The sequence below is a fragment of the Drosophila mojavensis genome, unplaced genomic scaffold (genome assembly GCF_018153725.1).
Source record: "Drosophila mojavensis isolate 15081-1352.22 unplaced genomic scaffold, ASM1815372v1 contig_136, whole genome shotgun sequence".
Classification (NCBI taxonomy): Eukaryota; Metazoa; Arthropoda; class Insecta; order Diptera; family Drosophilidae; genus Drosophila; species Drosophila mojavensis.
In genome coordinates, this window is record NW_025318667.1 from 793,266 (window position 1) to 815,454 (window position 22,189).

The 22,189-nt window shown below is 44.2% G+C and overlaps 3 protein-coding genes and 1 long non-coding RNA gene across 7 annotated transcripts in view; 2 read left to right on the forward strand and 2 right to left on the reverse strand.

The window, feature by feature from the left end:
• The window catches only part of LOC6585699, a 119,783-nt gene extending 115,983 nt beyond the window's left edge, over positions 1-3,800 (reverse strand). The window contains exons 1-2 of one of the 3 annotated variants that reach the window (XM_002011291.4): positions 3,697-3,800; positions 1,015-1,348 (exon numbers count right to left, since the gene is read on the reverse strand). In XM_002011291.4, the coding sequence (XP_002011327.2) occupies positions 1,015-1,291 (277 nt within the window). In that variant the 5' untranslated portion in view covers positions 1,292-1,348; positions 3,697-3,800. Of the gene's footprint in view, positions 1-1,014; positions 1,349-1,685; positions 1,713-3,519; positions 3,586-3,696 lie in introns of those variants that run through there. The other 2 variants (XM_032732784.2, XM_044009314.1) reach the window with 2 other exon arrangements.
• Positions 3,801-5,691: 1,891 nt separating this feature from the next.
• LOC116804577 lies at positions 5,692-6,618 on the forward strand. Its single transcript, XR_004364571.2, has 2 exons — positions 5,692-6,159; positions 6,240-6,618. It is a non-coding gene; the product is annotated as an uncharacterized LOC116804577 (long non-coding RNA).
• Positions 6,619-9,332: 2,714 nt separating this feature from the next.
• Positions 9,333-14,828, forward strand: LOC6585695 (SET domain-containing protein SmydA-8). The gene is made up of 5 exons (XM_002011287.4): positions 9,333-9,682; positions 11,649-12,670; positions 12,757-12,879; positions 13,937-14,130; positions 14,488-14,828. The coding sequence occupies exons 1-5, from the start codon at positions 9,665-9,667 to the stop codon at positions 14,709-14,711; spliced, it is 1,581 nt and encodes a 526-aa protein (XP_002011323.1). The 5' UTR covers positions 9,333-9,664; the 3' UTR covers positions 14,712-14,828.
• Positions 14,829-18,877: 4,049 nt separating this feature from the next.
• LOC6585694 (uncharacterized protein CG1552) lies at positions 18,878-20,092 on the reverse strand. 2 transcript variants are annotated; one of them, XM_002011286.4, is made up of 3 exons: positions 19,797-20,092; positions 19,611-19,725; positions 18,878-19,422 (listed from the first exon to the last, which is right to left on the reverse strand). In XM_002011286.4, exons 1-3 carry the CDS (start codon positions 19,945-19,947, stop codon positions 19,185-19,187), a joined length of 504 nt encoding a protein of 167 aa, XP_002011322.1. In that variant the 5' UTR covers positions 19,948-20,092; the 3' UTR covers positions 18,878-19,184. The 2 variants fall into 2 exon arrangements, with proteins under 2 accessions (XP_002011322.1, XP_015016474.1); XM_015160988.3 differs by having other exon boundaries at positions 19,572-19,725; positions 19,797-20,091.
• Between the last annotated feature and the right edge of the window lie 2,097 nt (positions 20,093-22,189).

A 22,189-nucleotide genomic window follows, 5' to 3' on the forward strand; every position in this document is an offset into this window, starting at 1 on the left:
GGACTTTGCAGGGTATCAGGCTAGTCCGTCATTGCTGTCTTTTCTTATATATTGTTGTGGCAAGTTGTGTAGCCGCAGCTGGCACGCAAAAATTTCAACTTTTGGCCAAGTCTTCGCCAGTGTCTTCCACTCTCTCGCTCTCCCCTTCTGCCCCTCCCTCCCACTCCATCGCCATCTGTATCTTATTTAATTTGGCTGACTGAGAAGCGCGTAGAGAGGCGAGAGATGCCGCCGCCGCATGTTCGTTGACTTTATTTGCTGTGTGTAATAAAATTAAAGCCCTTTAGCTATTGTACTTTCACAAAACCCAAAAAAAAAAAAAGAAGAGAATAAAAATGCAAAAGAACAAATTGTAAGACGCGGCTGGCAGGAGGACAGGGGGCGTGGCTCTGCGTCGACAGGCAGCAGTCAGCAGTGAGCAGTCGGCAGTCGGCAGCCGGCAGCCGGCAGTCGTCAGGCAGTGCGAGCCAACGAGCCATGAATGTTGCTCTTAGTTTTGTGGATGTGGCCATTAAGTTGGCCTTTTTATAGTCCTAGTTACATGCCTGCCAGGCATACACGCAGCCACGCAGCCACGCAGCCACGCAGCTACGCTGCCACGCGAAGGACGCAAGGGCGAAGGCGGTGTGGACTTTAGTCTGCAACATATTGAGAATATTCGCGCTGTTGTTTAGCTAGTTTATATCGCATTAGATCTGCGACGCTTGCTAATGAACTTCGGCTCAGCTCCGGAAAGTTGTTCTCCTTTAAAATATGCAGTCCCAGTTTCCAATTAGAAATGCCAGATAGTCTATTTTCCGATTGGATATGTCACACAAATGCAAATAATTACCATAGTTGAGGCAACAGTTTACTCAGTTGCAAATCTACACTTATCGATAATTATCGATCTATCGATTATCGATAATATTTTTCTCCTGTTCATTCCAGCATCGGTCTAAAAGGCCAAGCTCAAATGTCTCTATGCAAAACTTATCGATAGTCATCGATTAATATCAAACTGAAGCTACTCACCTCCACAGTGGTCCTTGAAGTCGTCACAGCAATCGCCCAGCTTGAGACAGGCGTGATCGCAATAGCACGGCTTATCGCTCAGATCCTCGATAATCGCATTCACCGGCGCCTTCTGAACCACGCACGACGAGTCGCGTCCGTTGCAACAGAGTTGAGCCTCGCGGCACGAGCCGCCAGCCGCCAGAGGCAACAGCAGCGACAGCCAAACAACTCCGCCAAGCAGCGCCCATTTCGGTTGAGGGGCGTGGCAGATGGCGATAAACGAATTCGGAGACATTTTCAGCTTAAATTGGTTGCAATCAAAACTGTTTCGATAACCGATAACAATAGTTCCCTATAGAAGTGTGAACAGATTTCATCAATACGTCATGCACGACTGGCTATGTGTGTGTGTGTGTAGGGACAATACGAATAGAAGTGTGGGTGTGGCTGTGCAGTGTGTGCAAATGCAATTTACGCCCAAAAGCGGAAATTAAAACTAAAATTGAATTATGACAATTGTATGCCAGCATGGCATTCAAGAGAGAAAGAGAGAGAGAGAGAGAGAGAGAGAGAGAGAGAGAATGAGAGAGCGAAGAGTGTAACTATCAATAAATCGCAGAGGGGAAATGGGAATTTGGGAGCAGATTCCATCTATGGCAAAGGGGTGCGACGGGGACTTTACGACTTACCAAAACAATGCCATGTAAGGCTTTAAACCTATTTAATATTACAATGCGATATATATCGATAATAAGAGAACAGTAGTCAGAGACTTAGAATCATATGTTCAATAGATATATATATATATATATATATATATATATATATATATATATATATATATATATATATATATATATATATATATATATCGATATAATAATAAAAGACTAATCGATAAACGATAGGCTGGCTAATCTATATAGCACTTTAATATTAATCAACTCTTGCCTAGAAAATTGTGCCTATTGAAATGCTAATCAATTCCCAAATGGGCAACCAAAAACTAGAACTATTTTGCATAAAATACTGAAGCAGATGGCAACAAAGGAGTCAACGGAGAAGAAGAAACTGTAGACAAAGGTGCATCGATGCTGTGGCAGGTGTGGAGCAGCGGGCAAGGTGTAATAAAAAGGCAAAAAAAAAAAAAAAAAACAATTTCAATTTTCATAAATCGTTGCCGAAATCGTTAAGATATTATGATAATATATGAGCTGCCATGACAAGCTGACGAAATCAATGGACCGAAAGGAGGCAACTGATTGCCATCAAGAGAGTCTCACAAATGATGGAAGTATCTGCAGCATATTCACTTAAAAAGCAAGGACTTCACTTTATTAATCCTATCTATCTATATCTTATCACTATATCTTCTTATAGAGTGATAGAGGGATGGATATCTGAAATTTCATTCATCCAATCATATGGATACTACAAGTTGAGTTCGAAAGGAAACTATCATCGCAGAGGAACTTTGATGCAGCCAGCCTTAACTCCTCCCAGTCATCTCTTTGTGGAGGAACATTTTGCTCATCCAGCTATATCAAATTCAGCTCAAGAGACGAGCCTAAAGGCAAAGCGATTGAGCACTCAAGTCTGAATATGGCTGAGAAAGACACACATACATACGCATATATATACATGTTCACATAAATGTGAATCAATTTGCATTAGAAAGCGATCTCTCATTTGAATTTTACAATAAAAAAGACAAAATTGCATTCGATTAAAAACTAATTTTCGATTTGTATGCGCCAGGTGAAGCGAACCAGGAGCTGTGGCCAAAAAACTCAAATGGTCTGAGCTGAAAATGCACAGCCCAAAGTATATGCGAACTTATATCTGTTAACAGTGGTAAACCTGTCCAATTTTGCATGATTAACAATTTCATTAAAAACTTAAATGATAATCCATTACCACAACAAAGAGGACTGCAGCCAATCAGAGCATTATTATATATCACTCACATTATTGGTATAGTACACGCAATTTATGCAATTGCGACTCACTCATAAATCGTCTATCATAAATCACTCAACAAATGAGATCACTGAGTCAAAAGGAACGGCTCTAACACTCCCACGAATTACTCAATTCAGTGCACTCGCACGCAGACAGAGACGCTGAAGGCAAACAAAAGGAACGAAAAAATCACTCAGCTCTGGCAGGGCGAAATTAATTTTGAACAACGCTTCGATCACACACAGACAATTGGGTGGGCGACAAAAAATGCACTGAAAACGGTTGGCGAAACACGCGCAGCATTTGGCAGGTGCCGTTATTAAATTTACCGCAAAATGCCTAAAAATAGGCAGCAAGGAAATACACAGAATTTAAAGCGGGCCATCGAAAAGGGAGAAACGAGACAACAATAACAACACCAATAACGACGGCACGCACACAGACAAAGCAAACTAAATTTCCGCAATTTTTTTGAAGAGTGTTACTGTGTGGTATTTGTAGGTCTGTGTGTGTGTGTGTGTGTTAGCCAGGCGACATAAATGTGCTTAAATGATTAATAACTTTTGTCACTCCTTTCTCACACGCGCGAGTATCGCTCACTGCGGCGCGGTTTCAGTTTCACTTATAAAAAAAAAAAAAAAAAAAAAAAAGAGTATCAACAACAACAATGAAGAGCAGCTGGTGTAAAAGTCTAATAAGCGCCCTTTCTTGTTGGCTCCACACGTGTGTTTTGCTTACGTTATTTACGCTATTTTCGAGAGCTAACTGTTAACTGTTACGTTGCGGAAAGCGCACGACAAGTGCGAACACTGCGAAAGCCGGTCGACGACTGTGCCAGTTGCTCTGCTGCGTGGTGAGTTATAAAGCAACACAAAACAGTGTCGCCTGTCGGCAGTCGGCAGTCGCTCGTGTTTAGCCACTCAACCGCTCGGCTCGGCAGGCTCGAATCGTTGCACCCCGCCTCGGCCCGTCTCGCTTCCACTCGCCATGTCTCGCTTCGCTTCGCCTCGCCGCGTCTCTCGCATCGTCTCGCCTACTCTTTCATGGCGTCCCGTTTGAGTCGCTGTGTGGCTGAGCCGCTGCTTGACACGTGCAAAGCGCTTTGATTTGTTTGTTTTGAGTGGGCTTTGCTCACTGCACGGCAAGGAGAGGAGAGAGGACGGTACGCAAAGGCGCAGGCAAAAAAGCCGGCATAACGTCGTTACACTTGCATTTCCCCCAAAAAAACAACACACACATACACTCACACACACACAAAACAAACAAAAAACAGAAGAAAAAAATTAAATTGAAATAAAAGAAAACAATATAAAAAGAATTACACTCTGTGGTGAGTTTTTAAATACGCCGCAGGCCAACAGACAATAGCAATATTTACTCTAAAAGCCATTCAAAGCGGAGTGTTTAAATCAATGTTATCGCAATCACATACACACATACACACACACAGAGGCATAGATGCACGCATATTTGTTTCAAATTATATTAAAAAAGTTGAGCGAGACAACAATCACTTTAACAACTCTTCTATTGCTTCGCTCCCTCAGTCAGCTTGCTCTTGTGCGCTTACTTGTGATCGTTGTTGTTGTCTCTGTCTTTCTCTTTTAGTGTGTCAGCGCGTTAGGCTTAACGACAGCCATTACGATTGCCAGCTAACGGTACCTTCAGCCCATTGGATTGCAATACAATGATTGGCTCTCTGTTTCTCTCGTTCTGTAGCTCTTTAGGCAAGCGTCATTTAAATTACACATTTTATTTCTCGATATAACTGTCTCTTTTCCTCACGTTATCTTGCAGTATTGCAACTTATGATCGGCCATAACGAATTGTCTTGAAAAGCAACAGCCTGATTTGTACGCTTTATCTTTTTCTCTCTCACTCTTTCACGGCAAATCGGCAGAACTCGTTTCGTCTCATTAGCTCGTTTATTGATCTTTTTGATTTTTAATCTAAGCAACCTTTTTTCATACCTCTTTAAGAATATTGTCGATCATACGATATATCGAAGCAGGCGTATTTTCAGGCGAAATTTTTTTATACATCTAGTTAGCTTTTGGGGCGAGCCCAGGCTGATACCCCAAGCCCGATTTCATATTATATTCATTCCGTATCTGGCTCTCAAACAAACAACATCCAAAATTCAAAATTGAAAAATTCGGAAAAATAAACAAAATTATAATATTTGTAAAAATGCTGTGAAAAAGCATTATTTGGGAACAAACAAAATTACCTCGTTTTTTTGTTATTTTTGGTTTCGTATCTCTTTAAAAATCAAACGATATATCGAAGCAGGCGAAATTTTTTTGTAAATCTAGTTAGCTTTTGGGGCGAGCCCAGGCTGATACCCCAAGCCTGATTTCATATTATATTCATTCTGTATCTGGCTCTCTAACAAACAACATCCAAAATTCAAAAATGAAAAATTCGGAAAAAAAATAAAATTATAATATTAGTAAAAATGCTGTGAAAAAGCATTATTTGGGAACAAACCAAATTTTGTAGTTTCGTGGAAAAAAAAAATTTTCGAAAATGTGAAAAATTTGTTTTGTTTTCGTTTCAAAATCTAAACGCGAAAAATTCATTTCGGAAAATTTTAGGCTTTTAAAATATGCAAACATGAAGCGAAAAAAAAAAATACGGGAAAGCAAAAATAAGGTAAGGTCTTGTGCCTTCTGTGTATAATAGGCCAGTCCAACTAAACTAAGGCTTTGCCATTGCAGAAAAATGTCTCAAAAAATATTAACATAAATTTAAAAAAGCAAAAATGTTGAAAAATAGCAGTAGAAAACGCAATATTAAAAATACATATTAGACTTGAATCATATATCATCTCGAATCCATCTGATTGAAGTTAACACGCATCAGTTGCGCAGCTACAGTCCGAATTTTAAACTGAACACCTTTTCCACACGACTTTCGGAAACAAAAGTAACGGAACATTGGAAACTATGAAACTCGGATGAAGCAAAAATACACGCACATACTCAATCAATAATTACCTGCAGTGACCTACAATGACTTACCAATATTTACCGGACTTACCAATAATCAAGAATCACGAATCACCTTACAAACCGCACATGCCCCACGGGTAATTCGCCTAACACGTGACGGCGCGCAAGTACGCGCGACCGATTCTCGTGAGCTATGCGAATTTGCCATCATGGATCATATGTATAAAAAAAAAAAAAAAAAAAGAAGGTAAGCTCAAAGCGCCAGCTGCAATTCAATATTCTATAGATTCTATATCCTTAATTGAATTCTATGCGTTCTAATTACAGTTAATCGGCCAATGCGATTTCAAGCTTACGGTACCGCGACCGCACCACCTGAACCAGACATTACCATTCCACTACGCGTCGCCACATATCCATACCACCTATACTATAAAATCGTCTTAGGTTGGGAATACGCAAATATTTTGGAACGGTTAATGTTGCTTGAAGCACACTATAGAGATCATTCTACTAATCGCACATACAACGCCACACTTTACCACGCCACACCATACCTCACCACACCGCACCACACGGTCGTCGCGCAGGATAGCGTTCTTGAAAGCGAGGTTGGCCTATCCGGTTTGCTGCACTAGTCAATCGTATGAAATATATGCTTAACTTTCAAATATATATATCCTACACTGTGAATGCATGCAAAGAACGTAAACTGTAGTTTTCATTTCCACAGGGTGGGGTGGGAGTGGGTGAGTGGGTGAGAGGTGGGGTAAGTGCCTAGTGCAATAATTAGTGCAGCTTCAGGCTCTGTCAATGTCTAAAAGGACTTTCACATGCATGGTGTCTGGAGGGCTAGGGAGCGTGGGTCACTAGAGAAGTTGTGAGCGAGTGTGAGAGGGGATGGAGAAAGAGAACGGATTGGAGAGTCAAGTAGTAAAGGAGCGGAGGCTCAACAGAGGCAGGACAGGATTGAGTTTAGAGAGAATGAAAAACAAGATTTTGTAAGGTTTATGAAATGAACTGACGTGCTGCTCTCGGCTGTGCTGATGGAGCGACCCTCGCTAGAGATTTACCCACTTGCACTTGGCATCAGCTCTATTCGGGCATCGGCCGTTTGGGGCGCTGAGTGCTCGGCGTGGGCGTGGCATATGGCGACAAGCCTGGCAATGGGCAGACAATGGGTTAAGTTGACACAGTTGCATGGCCAGCGAGACGGACGGTTGACTAATGGGGGATAGGATAAAGGAGAGGGGAGAGGGGAGAGAGGAGAGTGGAGAGTGGAGAGTCGAGAGGGTAAAGGAAGCGAGTGACATTTATGCTGACACCAAAAATCATCATCATCAGCAACAACAACAGCAGCTACAAAAGAGGTGAGCCACGCCCCCACTCACGCAACGCCCAACTGGTGGTGATGCTGCTGCTGCCTCTGCTGCTTGGCAACTTGACTCGCAAATATTTGCCAGCTAGGCAAACTTGTGGGTCGCAGCTCTGCTCTCGGCAGGGGGCAGGAGGCACGAAGCAGGAGGCAGGAGGCAGGAGGCGGTAGGAGGAGCCGTGGCAGCAGAGAGGTGTCGCATGCGTTGTGTTTCCGCTCCAGATCATAAACAAAGCGAAAGCGAGTGCCAATACGAGTTATGCACATTTCATGTTTCATGCTCCCAGTTCCATGTTCCATTCCCGCCCGTTCCGCCCGCGACACCTGACTAACAGCGTCGGAACGCCCGCTGGCAGTTGCCGTCACATACGTTTGGGCTGCCAGCTCTGCTTCAAGTTGTTGTTGTTTCCGTCCCCAGCTCTGACTGCCAGGCAGGGTGTATGCGACTAGCAGATACCCCCTAATCTCAAATGGGTGGTAAAGGGCGCTAAGGAAGCGCAAGAGAAAGGGAAAGGCATGAGCTCGAATACCGGATTCAATATAAATGCCCTGAAGCGGCAACAGAGTACACTCAACTAGGAAATACCCTGTAAGCCAAGACACAAGTTCAATTAAGCTTAAGCAGTCATCTCAAATGACACGGGCATATTTCAATACTACAATTGCACATAGATATCTCTCCAGGAACCAAGGGTATACCCAACTTTGAATACCCTGTAGGCAGCGACAACATACCTCTTCATTCGATAAGCCCATCGGAAACAGGGCATACCCGATTCGAATATACCCTGTGAACTAATTGCTTGACTTCTATTGCTAATTGCAATGCGAATACACCTCATTTCAGTATGTTTACAGGGTATTTAGCAACTGGCCAGTGGCTACATTTTGGCAACTAATTGAAATGCCCTCGTTTTGCACACAAAAACAACTGACTTGAAATGCAGACAAAGCGAAAGTGTGAACAAGAGAAAGGAATAGACAGGAGAGAGAGAGAGAGAGAGAGAAAGAGATGATGCATTAAATATATGTGACCTGCAACATTTTTTGCGACACAATTTTCATCATTTTCACCTTTGTTTTCACGTGCTAAAAAAATCTGCTCGAAAAGCAGTTTGTTTTAGTTGTCCACAAATTGGTTTTTCATATTTTTCTTAGAGCTTCAAGCGAAACTGGCTTCAATTTATTTGATAATGGAATTTAAATCAAGCACAAATGCCCAACTACAAATGTAAAGGAAACAACTGTAAATTAATAGAGGCCAAATGCAATGCAAACAAAATGTTGCACAAACATATTGATGATGGATTGATGGATGAATGATAGATTTCAATTTCGGATTCGTGGACTTCTTACAGGGTATTCTGGATTGTGCACTCTCTCACCTCTCACCTACATGTGTATCTGGAAGCCTGAGACTCGCAAATGGTGAGCTGAAACATAAACGAAAATCATCATCACAGAGCTTAACAGGGTATACATATATCCACTAAGCTCAGTCAACCCTCATATATATTTTTGCAGGGTATTTCAAATCAATCGTATAGTTCATATGAATTTCTCGCACTTTACAGGGTATATGCATATGCATTAATTACTTCATTGATTGACTGTATATGTCGATCGACTTTTTACAGGGTATTTGCGAGTCAGTCATGTTTCAATTCAAGCATAAGTTCACTAACATTTTCTAGGGTATGCACGACTCTTGATTGCACTAATGAGCGTGCCGGGCCACAGTTCAGCCAAATGGGGGCGGCAAATAGCATGCGTTTGGGGGGGCGTGACAGCTAAAGAAATTCCGAATTTCAGAAAATCGTAAAAAAAAAAAAACATTTTTATTTCACTAAATTGAAAAATGTATAAATATAACAACAAAATTCAGATGAGAGATGAGTGTGTGACTGATGCGTATGTGTATGCTTGTGTGTGTGTGTGTGTGTGTATACGTGTGTGTGTGTGTGTAGGCCAACTGTTGAGTCTGAGCCAAATGCCGCTGCCGTTGACGACAAATTCGACAGTTGCAATTCGTGTGCCGCGACTCGAACAACGCGAAACCAAAACCAAAATAAATTTATAATTTCATTGCTGTTGCTGTTGTTGCTGTTGTTGTTGTTGTTGTTGTTGATGCTAAATGTTGTTGTCGCTGTCGACGTTTGTTGCCTTTATCATTCGCGCCCATTTAAATGGCCGTAATCAAATGACAACTTGTTAAACACATCGATTAAAAACGCAACCCCAGAAATCTTTCACGAAATCACCAAACAAAATAATTTATCAATTAAACGCAATTTCCACGTTAATCACTGCTTGCCGCAGTGGAGAGAAAGCGGCGAGAATAACCAAAAAAAAATAAAACAACAAACAAACAATCGAAATGCCAGCAAGAAAAAAAGTAAACATGATTGCCAGAGTATTACAGGGTATACGCATTGGGGCTGTGGCATGACTTCCAGTGGGGAGGGAGGAGGGGGTTAGGGAAGGCATAATTAAAAATTAATTTAATACAGAATAAATATGTGCATATGACATGTGAGCGGCTGTGTGTATGTGTGCGAGAGAGAGGGAGAGAGAGAGAGTGAGAGAGAGCAACGTGTGCGAGCATTTTAATGTCTGTACCCAAATGAAAAGAAAAATACCAAATATAAAATTTGTGTTTCGTTTTTTTTTTTTTTGTTTTATTTATTTTTTTTATAATTAAAATTTGTATATAAACTTTCTATTTATTTATTTTTATTGTTGATTATATTTCTACAAATTAAAATATATTTTGCATATATTAAAGGGGAAGCATTCAAAGCCCACAAATCGTGCCACACTTTTGTGGAATGCCCCAAATTCGCATTGGGGCGCGCCAGAGGCAGCGGAGGGCGTGCCGAGGTGGGGTGCTACTGGGGTGCGTTCTCTAGCCATCTATCTTTAGAGCGCGCCATGTCTCAGCCGACGCGACCTATAAATAAACGCCATATACAACCGAAATATGCGTCGCTCGATCGTCTCTAGCTGCTCTAATAAAATTCTGTATTGCTTCACTCTTCTTCTTACTGCCTGTTTACAGTTTTATTCCGAGGAATAAATACAAATTGTTTTCGAAATAAGTCAATTTCAATGAGTTATGCATTGCAGGAGCGAAACAAATGCAAAATGTACTAAATCATAGGACGGAGGAGCAGAAAACAAATTTGCAATCAGAAATGGTCGAAGCAGTTATAATGAGTAATGCTAATGAATGATGAATGATAGATAGTGAATGATAGGTTCGAATAGGGAATGCTAATAAGTAATACAAGTGAATAATGAATGGTGGAAATTGAACGAAAGTCAAGATAATGAGTGATGAATGATTGAGAACTAATGATAATGACTAATGAATGATGAAATGGATGACTAAAGAGTAATGAATAGTAATGACTGATGACAACAATAATGAATGATGTCAATAACAATAATAATGCATGTTGATAATGGTAATAAATGATGCTAATGAGTAATGATAATGAATGATGATGGTAGGAAATGAATGAAAGTCATGATAATAAGTGATGCATGACTGAGGAGTGATGATAATGATAAAAATGAAAGAAGGATAACGATAATATATGATAATAATGATAATGAATATGATTATAATTATAATAATAATGTATGATGAATGATGATAATAATTATGAGTGATAATGTTGTAATTATATTCAAAAGTGATAAACATAATGAGGCATGCATAATGCATGATGAATTGGGATATTTGTCATAATTATCGCAAGTGATAATGATAATGAATGATGATAACAATACGAATAAGACCAGAGGGGCGAAAGGGAAGGCAGACAGAGACTGACAGATACAGATAAAGTTAATGATAATCACATCAAGTTGAGTTCAGTGAGAGGACATCCTACATACATACAGAGTGAAAGAAAGTAACATGCTGAAGCCTGCATTACTCCCGGGATAGACTTGTCCCATCTCAGTTCAGACGCAGAGCCTGCAACTGATTGCCTGTGCAGCAGCCGAGAGCAGCTGGCAGAGAGGAGCTCGCAACGTTGATGTGCACCTGTTGAGGTGCGCGGCGCTCGTCGTTTGAGGCATTTAACGTTGAGTGTCTTTTAATTGCCAGCTGTTGACAGGCAGAGAGAAGCAGGGGCAGAGGCAGGGGCCGACGCAGAGGCAGAGGCAGAGGCAGAGCTGCACCCTACACTCCCTTGGCACGCCTCCGCTGCCACCCTTTCTCTGTCGAGACTCAAGCATCGGGCCATGTGATTAATGAGCCATGGACTCGGAATATACCAGAGCAATTAGAATACAATTAGCAGCGCCACTAATGAGCAGCCACTGCCCCTCCTCTTCTCTCTTTTGCGCAGACGAGGCGCCAGCAGCAGCAAGGCAGGAGCCGGCAGAGGGACACACAGGAGCAGCCGAAGGAGCAGCAGCAGGAGGAGCTGGCGCCAGCCTACCGAGTGGAGCACTCGGAGCTCTACGGGCGCTACTTGGTGGCCAACCGCGCTCTGGCCGCCGGCGAGCAGCTCATCAGAGAGCAGCCCCTGGCAATCGGACCCTGCGTCAGCTGCGAGCCCGTCTGCCTGGGCTGCTACCAGCCGGTCCAGCTGGGGCCGGAGCAGTGCCGCTGCAAGGGCTGCGGCTGGCCGCTGTGCGCCGCCGACTGCCGCGGACTGGGGCAGAGCAGCGGGCACAGCCGCGAGGAGTGCGAGCTGTACGGCCGGCGGCGGCCGCAGGCGGCTGAGCTGCTCAAGGAGAGCGCCTCGCCCGACGCGGTGCGGGATCTATACGAGCTGGTGCTGATAGTGCGCATCTTGCTGATGCGGAAGCACCAGCCGGAGAAGTACGCCAAGATACGGCTGATGGAGTCGCACACGGAGCAGAGGCGCGAGAACCTCACGCTCTGGCAGCACTATGAGAAGAAGGTCGTGCAGCGACTGCTCCATGATTGGCAGCTGGCCCAGGAGCTGAGTGGGCTGGAGCCGGCGGAGATGCACGAGATCTGTGGCATTCTGGATGTGAACTGCTTTGAGATTGGGCAGCGAGGGGGCAAGGCGCGTACGCTATATCCGAGCGCCTTTCTGCTCGCGCACGACTGCCGACCAAACACATCGCACACGGACGATCCACTGGACTACTCGATCATCCTGCGGACGTCCCGTTCGGTGCGCGAGCAGGAGACACTGACGCTCAGCTATGCGTATACGCTGCAGGGCACCTTGAAGCGTCGCACCTTCATCCAGGGCGGCAAGCTGTTCTGGTGCCAGTGCCAGCGCTGCGCCGATCCCCGTGAGCTGGGCAGCGACTGCAGCGACCTCGTCTGCAAAATCTGTCGAGCAGGCAGCATTCGAGCCACAGAGCCGCTCAAGCAGGAGGCCGACTGGGCGTGAGTAGAAATCAACTTTGTTTCAATCCCACTCTCACAAAAACACTCTCTCTCTCTCTGTCTGTCTGTCTCCCTCTACCCTTCAGCTGCGATCGCTGTGCTCATCGCATCGAGTCGGTGCAAGTGGAGCGCCTCTTGGATCACATCAATGATGATCTCGAGTCCATCGATGTCCACGACATTCCCGCCTTGGAAAACTTTCTCATACGGTACGTCCCTCGATGCCTCTCATCTAGCGGAGCTCATCCAATAATACTCACTCAATATCTTCTTTACTTATATCTTGATATACTCTTCAATATTAACTCTAACAGTAATTTCAGCAACTTGGTTAACTTTGCTTCAAATCAATGACAACTCACACTCAGCAGACACTTGCCGGCGGCTTCTTCCATCAAATCGCATCAGTCTAATACAACTTCTAATACATTGCAGACTCTTTCTCTGAGAGACTTTTAGCTTTGATTGACAGTCCTGTAGATCTAAAAAGTCAATGATTGAAAGTCAGTTTGATCATCAGTGAGAACATCAATATGTCAGTGATTCCGAATCCTTCAATCAATCAAGAATCTAGGAAAGAGAGGAAGTAAGAGATCACTCAGTGTAATTCATTGAATTGATCAATCTGTCAACTATTTACCAAGTCAATCAGTGTGTCCATCATCTATCAACAGTCAATCAGTAGAAAGGAAAACAGTCAATCGGCGTAGGCTTTTTTCACTGACTGATCAGAAATCATATACGGTCAATCGATGATCGAGAAGATCATTGGGTCGATCATCAAGCTAATCAATCAGCTTATCAGTCAATCGAACATTGTTTCAATCATAGATTCAATTAGTTGTGCTCTCCCTTTTAGCTTGTCAATCAGTCATCAATCGAACATTGTTTCAATCATAGATTCAATTAGTTGTGCTCTCCCTTTTAGCTTGTCAATCAGTCATCAATCACAGCGTATTGTTTCTTATATAGAACAGAAAACTTCTTTTTCTGTCTGCTCTACTATAATAATCAAATCATGACTGACAATGATTGATCTATGCGTCCACAAGAAGTGGGACCCAAAAAATTGCTAATATTAACATTATCTCTCTATCTCTCTCGCTCTCTCTTCGTTCCGCCCATGGACCGTTTAATACAGCTTCTCACTAACTAAGTACTTATACTCATGGTTTGTATCAGCAACATTTGGGTCCAGGGTCAAGGGTCAAGGGTGACTCTGAGTTTGATAAATTGATTGAAGCCCTTCGATTGTCCTATTTGTAGATATCGCGAGGTGCTGAGACCCAATCACTATCTCCTGCTGTCCGCCAAGTACTCGCTATGCCAGATTTATGGCCGCGTCGAGGGATATTTGCTGCCCGAGCTCTCGCCACAGGATATTGAGCGCAAGGAGCGCTACTGCCGCGAATTTCTGGCTGTCGTTGACATACTCGAGCCGGGTCTAACCCGACTGCGTGGTAAGTCAGAGACTCTAGAAATAACTAGAGACTAGAGTAAGTAGGCAGAGTACCAGAAACTGAATCAAAAGTATGTAAGACGTCACTGAATAATCAAGAGTATACAGAAAAGTATTTGCTTACAAATTAAAAGGTATAAGTGAAGAAGTGAGAGCTTGCCTCCAGAGTCTAGAGTGTAAGAAAGGTATTTACCATTCAGTATATACAATAGATCTCGATTTTGAAGTTTCTATTACTTAGCATCTATTATTCTATTAACTTGAAATATCGAGAGTATCTAGAAAGTGTTTTTGGATCTTCTTTGAACTCGCTCTTTATGTACCGAACCCTCATCCGAATCCTCTTCGTTTCTTGCAGGTCTCATCATGTACGAGTTGCATGCACCAATCATGGTGCTCGCCCAGCTGGGCATGCAGAGCGGTCGCATGTCGCGCCAGGAGTTCCAGAGGCGCATCAAGGAGGTCGTGCGACTGCTCAAGGAGAGCGCCCACATTCTGCAGCTGGAGCCACCCGGTTCTAGCGAGCACGAAATGGGCCGAGCCGCAGCTGATGCCTTGGCCAAAATTAATGCACAACTGTAGAGCAGAGAGCCTCTACGAACTGGGCGACGGGCCCAATGGATGATGAATGATATTGATCGAGTTGTAGAGTGTTTTGAAAAGACCTGGAAAATAATAGTAGACTTTGTTATATTTCAATTTGAGGAGTGCTTCGATTGAAATATTTGAGCTCAAGCTATGTAAACTCCCTGTTAACCTGCACCAGTTAAGGTCACTCTCCCGCTCATGCTCATTCCCGAACTGTAATACTCGTCTATCTCCATAATAATCTCCGAGAAAAAACTTCGGTGGCGGGTAACAATTTTTAATTAGCCAGCATTTTGCTTGGCGAGACTCGTTCCATTATCCCCATCAAATCGAAATGGCGAAACTGTAATCTCGTCTGTCGTCTTTTGTTTTTCTTTTTTTCCTTTCGCCTTTGTGCTCGCTCCGCAGTGGAAAGGTCTGGGCATGCCCGACTGGGCTATGCCTTGGACAAAAAGCCGCTGCAAGTGGAAAAGCACATATAAGATATACGATATAAGTCTTCACTATATCATTCCTTCATAACATACCAGGGGAACTTCATCTAACAGCTCTTGTGTTAGTAGTAGAGTAGGCAAGGAACGAGATATAAACTATAATGTCAAGTTTGCATATATCATATACAAAATTTGATGCTCGGAAAACCAATATACCCGCTTGGCGCTGCTCTGCTGAGTGCGGCGCAAAAGTTTGAGTTCAACTCGGTTCAATTCAGGGTTCAGCTGTGCGAATCTTTCGGAGTTAAACTAATTGCGGAAACTCTGAGCGACAACAGCGCAGCGGAAGTGGACGCAGCTGCCACGCCCACGCCCACGCCCACCCCCGCCAACTTCCCATATTGTGCTGCGCCTTTTGCATTGATAGTTGACAGCAAGCTGAATGCTTATCGCAGTGTTAATTAATGCTTAGCTCTTTCTTGGCGTTGATATGGCAACGCCGAGCTCTGCCCCGCTCCGGCAGCTCTGCGTGCATTAGCTGACTGAGTGACTGTCCCTCATTAGACTTTCACAAGTTTCATGAATTGTGAGTTTTAAATAGCAAGTTTTGCCTTTGCCCTTATCACTGTCTTTACCTCTGCCCCGCTGTGGAATGAAACTCTGTGAGTGAATTCCAATCGGAACCGCATATCATGCGGCAAACCAATTGGAGTCTATTCAAAGTGTGCTCTAAGAAAAAACTGTCAGCCCTTGCCGAGCATATCAATTCCAACTGCACTCGGTATACGCGTATAGAGCGGGGATAAATACGAGCTAGATAACTTCAATGTAAAGCTTACGGCATTTGTCTGCTCCTCTTGCCTGTCCATTTATCTGTCGCTAGTGCTGTCTTCCCTTTATACACAGCTGGTCTTCCCATTGGACTTGCTCCAATTAGACTGCATTAAGCTGTCGGCAACAGGTGGATAACGGTTTAAATGCAGTGTCTATTCAGTTGCTGAGCAAGCGGAACGGCAGTTTAGACAGTTAGATACGCGTACACACACATAGAAGAAGAAGAAGAAGAAGACAAAACAGGAAAAGAATAAGAAAATGTAGAAGATGAAGGCGAAGAAGTACATGTATAAGAAGAAGAAGTAGAAAGACTGAGAAGAAGAAGCAGCTGAAGATGAAGAAAAGGGAGAAGATAGAGAAGAAGAGGAGAGAAAAGTAAAAAGAGACGGCTGCCAGCTCAGCTCCACTGGACCACATGCTTTGCTTCTATATGTAAGCATATGTGTGAGTTGGTATGTTTGTATTAGAGTCTCTCAATGCATGTGTGCATGTGTGCATGTGTGCATGTGTGTGTTTGTGTTTCTTACAAAGGCATAAATGAAAGAAAAACAAGAAACGGCAACAACTAAAAGCGTACGATAAATATAAATTGCATTGTGCAATAATCTTCAAAGTGCAACAAAGTAAAACCAACAACAACAACAATGTCATGAAGAAGAAGCTGAAGCAACACAAAACACAATGAGTATCTGAGCAGGAAAGACAGAGAGAGAGGGAGAGAGAGAGGGAGAGAGAGAGGGAGCGAGGTGGGCAGAGGGAGCGAGGGAGGGGCAGGGCTAGAGATAGAAGCAGCTGAAAGCTACTGCTAGCTAGTGGGTGCGAAGCATAAAGCCACATAAAAAGCAAGTCGAGGCAGCCAGGCAAGCAGAAGGAAATGCGCCAACAACAATGGGAAGAATAAGAAGTAGAAGAAGGAGCAGGAGAAGGAGAAGAATTCTGCTTAAGCAGGATATAAGCGCACACACACACACACAGCGAGAGAGACAAAGTAAACAAGGCAGACAGGTTGCCTAACCAGCCAGGCTAAGGCGGCCCGGCTGCCACGCCCCTCCCTTCGCCGCAGCATCCAGCTGCTTCTGTTAACTGGGCCCACAGCCGCAGCCATTGGCGTCGCACAAATGGGGCCTCATTTAGCTAAAGGATTCAAATCGATTCCATCTCAATGGGACGCATTGACAGGATTGCAGACTTGATTCTACATAAATATGCCCTAATATCTAAGACTCTGTATATGCACATGTATCTCCCACTCTCTCTCTCTCTCTCTCTCTCTCTCTCTCTCTCTCTCTGCGCTGTAATCGAACCCCGCTAGGTGGCGCCACTGCCTGCGGTTGCAAACGTTATGACAGCGAACAGTTATGGCTAGCTGTATCTTTTGTATTTACTTGTGCGCCACATGCAACATGCAACAGCGACAGCGACAGCGAGACGACTAGGTGAAGGGGACAGAAACAAGGACAGGCACAGGCAGAGGCAGAGACAGAGGCAGAGGCTGAGGCACGGCGACTGCAATGATAATGCGCCGAGGCGAAGGTCCCCCATGGCAAGGAGCTCAGCCTCGACGCTGGGCTATCAAAATTGTTGCTTATTAAAATAAAATTTATTGCTTGTTTGCTGATAAAAATGAGGAAGATGAAGAAGAGGAAGAAGAAGATGAGTAGAAGTGGCTGAGAGAGCAGCCGGATGATGAAGCAGAAGAAGCAGAAACTTGGTTAGCCTCGTGTGGCACGTAAAAGTGTTAAAATGATAAGCAGCGCGCAAACATCAGGAATATTGCTGCAACAGGAAATGCAGCACCATAAAGCCATAAAGCCAACGCGGAGCACAAAGCGAACAGCGAACAGCGAACAGGAGGCGCAGCAGCGGGAGCAGGGAGCGAGTCAAGAATGAGAGCGAGCTGCTCAAGACAGTCCGAGACAAAGGCAAATGCAAAATGCAATTAAAGCTGCAGAGGTGCAAAAGCAATGCAAATTTTTAATGAGCTCCTGCCCAATGCCGAGCGCCTGATGCTCGCTCAAGGCCCGCACTGAAGATTAGCCGACTGAGAGATCAAGCTCTTAGCCAAGGCAATAAACTGTTACGAGTCAGGCGCAGACGACAGCTTAATACTTGCTCAAGCTCTGAATGGCAAGCAATCAAGAGGAATATCAGCTTGTATCAATTTAAGGTACGTTTAGTCACGTGGAAAACTTTCCAGGTGAAGTAGAGCAAGAAGAATCCCTAGAAAACCTCTTTAAGAGAACCACAAAATAGAATGAGATAGACATATATCGATACATATTCACAATTGTCAGACCTGGAGCCATGCCCGAGCCTATATACCCACTTTTGCGTTGCCCGGGCGCGCATCATTGCCGACCTGCTTAATGAGCAACTCGTTCAAGAGTCCGCAGATTCCGCAACTTCTTCAGCTTCAGCTTCAGCTTCAGCTTGTTCTTCTTCTTCCACTGCTCCTTCAGCTGCTGCACTCCATTGGAGTCGAGCTGTCTCTACTTGGTCATGCCCGTCCAGGCCCTTGACAATGCCAGCCAGTCACAAGAGCAGCCGCCATCTGTCGCCAAGTAGTTCGAGTGGCTCAAGTTATTTTGGCTCACCCTAATTTGTGTATACCCCTCAAATGGAACTCTTATGTGGGGCGTATCAGCATCGAAATGACAAGTCAATCTGATTTGCCTTTGTCTACTTACAATTTACGCTCCTGCAAGCTGTGAAGATGTTCTGATTGATCAGAGTGATTGATTGATTGACTGAATCAGTCAGCTATTGATATTACTTCAAAAGGAGGGAACAGAGGATTGATTGACCAGTTTCTACATAGACTAGTTTCCAGAAGGACACTGACTTCTAATACAATGATTGATTCTGATTGATTGACATGGATTTAGGGCGAAATACAGTGCTTGGTAAAGTTTATTTACATCAATCATCAGCTGGGGCAACTAAGCGATTAATTGACAGCTTGATTGAAGACTTGCTTGTTGGGTATACGATAGTTAGGGTATATTTGTATTCGATAGAGTAGAGTAAACGTATGTGCTCTGGGCCAGACTTCAAGTGCTGCGTCTAGACAGGCGAGCCGACAGCCGAATTCCAATCCGCAGAGCCGAATTCCAATCAGAAGGGAGCACTGCAACACAATTGGCAATCAGCCTATGCGCCTAGCCACAGAGTTGACAAAGTGGATGAGCAGCGGCCGGCATCAGTAGTTGTTGTAGCCCATCTCGCTGAGCAGGGTGTTGCCGTCGGCGCTGGAGGAGGACGAGGACGAGGACGCGTCCTGCATGTTGCGCAATATGCGATGGCGGAAGTGCATTGTCCGCAGGCGCTGCATGCGCCGCTTCAGATTGCAGTAGACGGGGCAGCAGTCGGGGAAGGGCTTGTACATGAGGTCCTCCTCGTCGCCCTGCTCGCACTGCTCCGGCAGGATGTCCAGGCAGCTGGGGGAAGAAGCACAGAAATCAAAAAGGTTCGCATTAGCCAGAGTCGAAGTCGGAGCCATGAGTCATGCAGTCATGCAGTCATGCAGTCATGCCGTCATGCCGTCATGCAGTCATGCAATTGTTGTTGAATAATCAAGTTTCACTACTCGTTCGGTCTAGACATTTTTTCCACTACGAAAATAGACCTGGAGCGCGGCATGATCTGATTGTTCTCGCAGAACAGGTTCGAGCAGAGGCTGAGCAGAACGAGCCGGCGCGGCAGGAACTTTGACTGCTCCCACATGCAGCGACGGTAGGAGCCTGCGAAGCGACAGAGACAGAGATGACAGAGATTACAGATATTCAGATATTCACATGGACAGATCTCTTACGTAACACGCTGTTGTCACTCTCGCTGGAGTCGTCGGGATTGTAGCCGCGCTGCAGCTGATAGCGCTTCATGTGGAACTGGCCAAAGCCTTGGCAGCTGCTTAGCCAGGCTAGGCTAAGCCAGGCAGCAGCTAGCAATTGCAATGGATACATACTATCTCCCTCTCTCTCTCGGTCCCGCTCTGTTGATCTCTCTGTAATGCACGCTCTCTCGCTCTCTTTTCTGTGTTTCGCCTTCTCTCTCTGTGTGTATATCTAACTGTTCAGCCTGGCTGTTCTTTGGCTACTAAGCACTGAGCGTCTGCTGCGCGGCATTACGTATACGCAATGTTCTATCACCTCACATGTATGTGTGTGTGTGTGTGTGTGTGTGTGTGACTGTGTGTGTGTGTGTGTGTGTGTGTGCTTCCATCTAACTGTACAGCCTTTGGCTTTGCTTGGGCTATTCACAATATTACGTATACGTAATGTTATATCAACTACTCAGCTACAAATGCACACACACACATATCACTATATGTATACGTGTATGTGTGTTTGTAACAGTTAAATTGGCCGCGACACTTGATTAAATCAGCAAACAAACAAAACGAAAAACAACTTAACAAATGCAAATTTTTCGTTGATACGAAAAACGGGGGCTGCTGCGGTTCGCTGAGCTGCCGCAAATGAATATGAATATGAATACTAGTTGTGAGTACATTCACTCGGTGCCCAAACAAAGCGGCCATCCGCCCAAATTATGCGAAATTGTCGCCCAGTTAAAGCGCAGGCAGCAAATCAAAATAAAAATACCATTAAAAATGAGAAAAACAACAAATCAAATGTCAAGTGCAGCCAGACGGACTGAGAGAGAGAGGGAGAGGGAGAGGGAGACAGGCAGGCAGAGTGGCAGAGTGGCAGAGAGGGAGAGCTACAGCTAGATAGTTACTAAATTGTGTATTTACAGTTGTCAAACTCTTGGCTACAAATCGACTCTAAGCCAGCGGAGCAACGACTCAAAACTTTGCCGAGCCATTAAAAGAAGTGCGACAGGCTCGAGCAGCAGGGCATAACTGACTGCAGCAATGCTCGTTCAGTGCGTAGTGACTCTGTGACCGCATATCATACATAGACATAATATTGTTAGCTCAAGCCGCAGAGCAGCTCCAGAAGCGAAGCTCACTGAGGCTACGTCTGTATGCTTCAATATAGCTCGTTAGGCATATGTGAAGAGCCTGCCATGCGACGTTAGCCAACACTAGCTACCCGGCTGCCGAATAGTCTAGCATTCCCGCAGCTGCAACTTCTGAGCAGAAGCCCAGCTAAAGTTGCGCTTGCTCCTCGAGTGGGTCAGCGGCAGCTGCAGCAGCAACTGGCGATGCAAAAGTAAAAGTTTCGCAAAAAGCTCAAAAATTCATAAATATACAAACAGATATACACTTTCATAGAAATACAAGTGCATATATATGTATATGTATGTATAGCTTCATATATGAAGCGACGACTGCGAAAATCGTGTTACGAAATTTCGCTTGAATTTCTTTCTGCTTTGCTGCCACGCCCAGTCGATGACAAAACTTTTCGCTCAATAACAACGCAAATAAGTTAAATAACTTTCCACAGCAACAACTCGAGACGCAACGATAAGCAAATCGTATGCATAATTGCAGTCTGAATATTTATGCGAGGCACAGCCTTCTGCTCCAGCCAAATTCTCAGCCATAAGTTGCGCATACGCCCCGTGGCATTTCACTAGGCAAATGTGTATGCTTGAAATATATCTGTATATGTATATGTGTATAAATATCATTTTCTACACTCAGAGTAACAAATCTCAGGTCTGATTAGTTTTATTAGAATGCACAAGCTCTGCTCAAACTGGAGCTGATATTTGTGAGCATTACGTATACGTGCATTACAGCCGTGCACATGAATATGCATATGTATATTTGTTGCAATGCAAGTCTTATATTACAAACATTACTATGTGAAGGCATTTCAGCTGCAATTTATAAGCATTTCATTTGAAACTATGCTGCCTCTCTCTCTCTCTCTCTCTCTCTATGTCTCTGTCTCTCTATCTATCTCTATCTCTCTATTCTTCCCCATTTCTCTCTTTTACTCTTTCCCCTTATATACTTCCCCATCTCTCTCCTTCCCTATTTCTCTCTCTCTCTCTCGCTCACTCTCCCCCTGTCTCTCTCTCTCTCTGTCTCTCGCTTACTCTTCCTTTTCTATACTTTTCCCTCTCTCGCACTCTCTCCCTCTCTCTACTTCAATATCTATCTCTATCTCTACCCTTCCCTATTTCTCTCTTTCTCCCTCTGCCTCTCTCTCTCTCTCTCTCTCTCTGTCTCTCGCTTACTCTTTCTTTTCTATCCTTTTCTCTCTCTCGCACTCTCTCCCTCTCTCT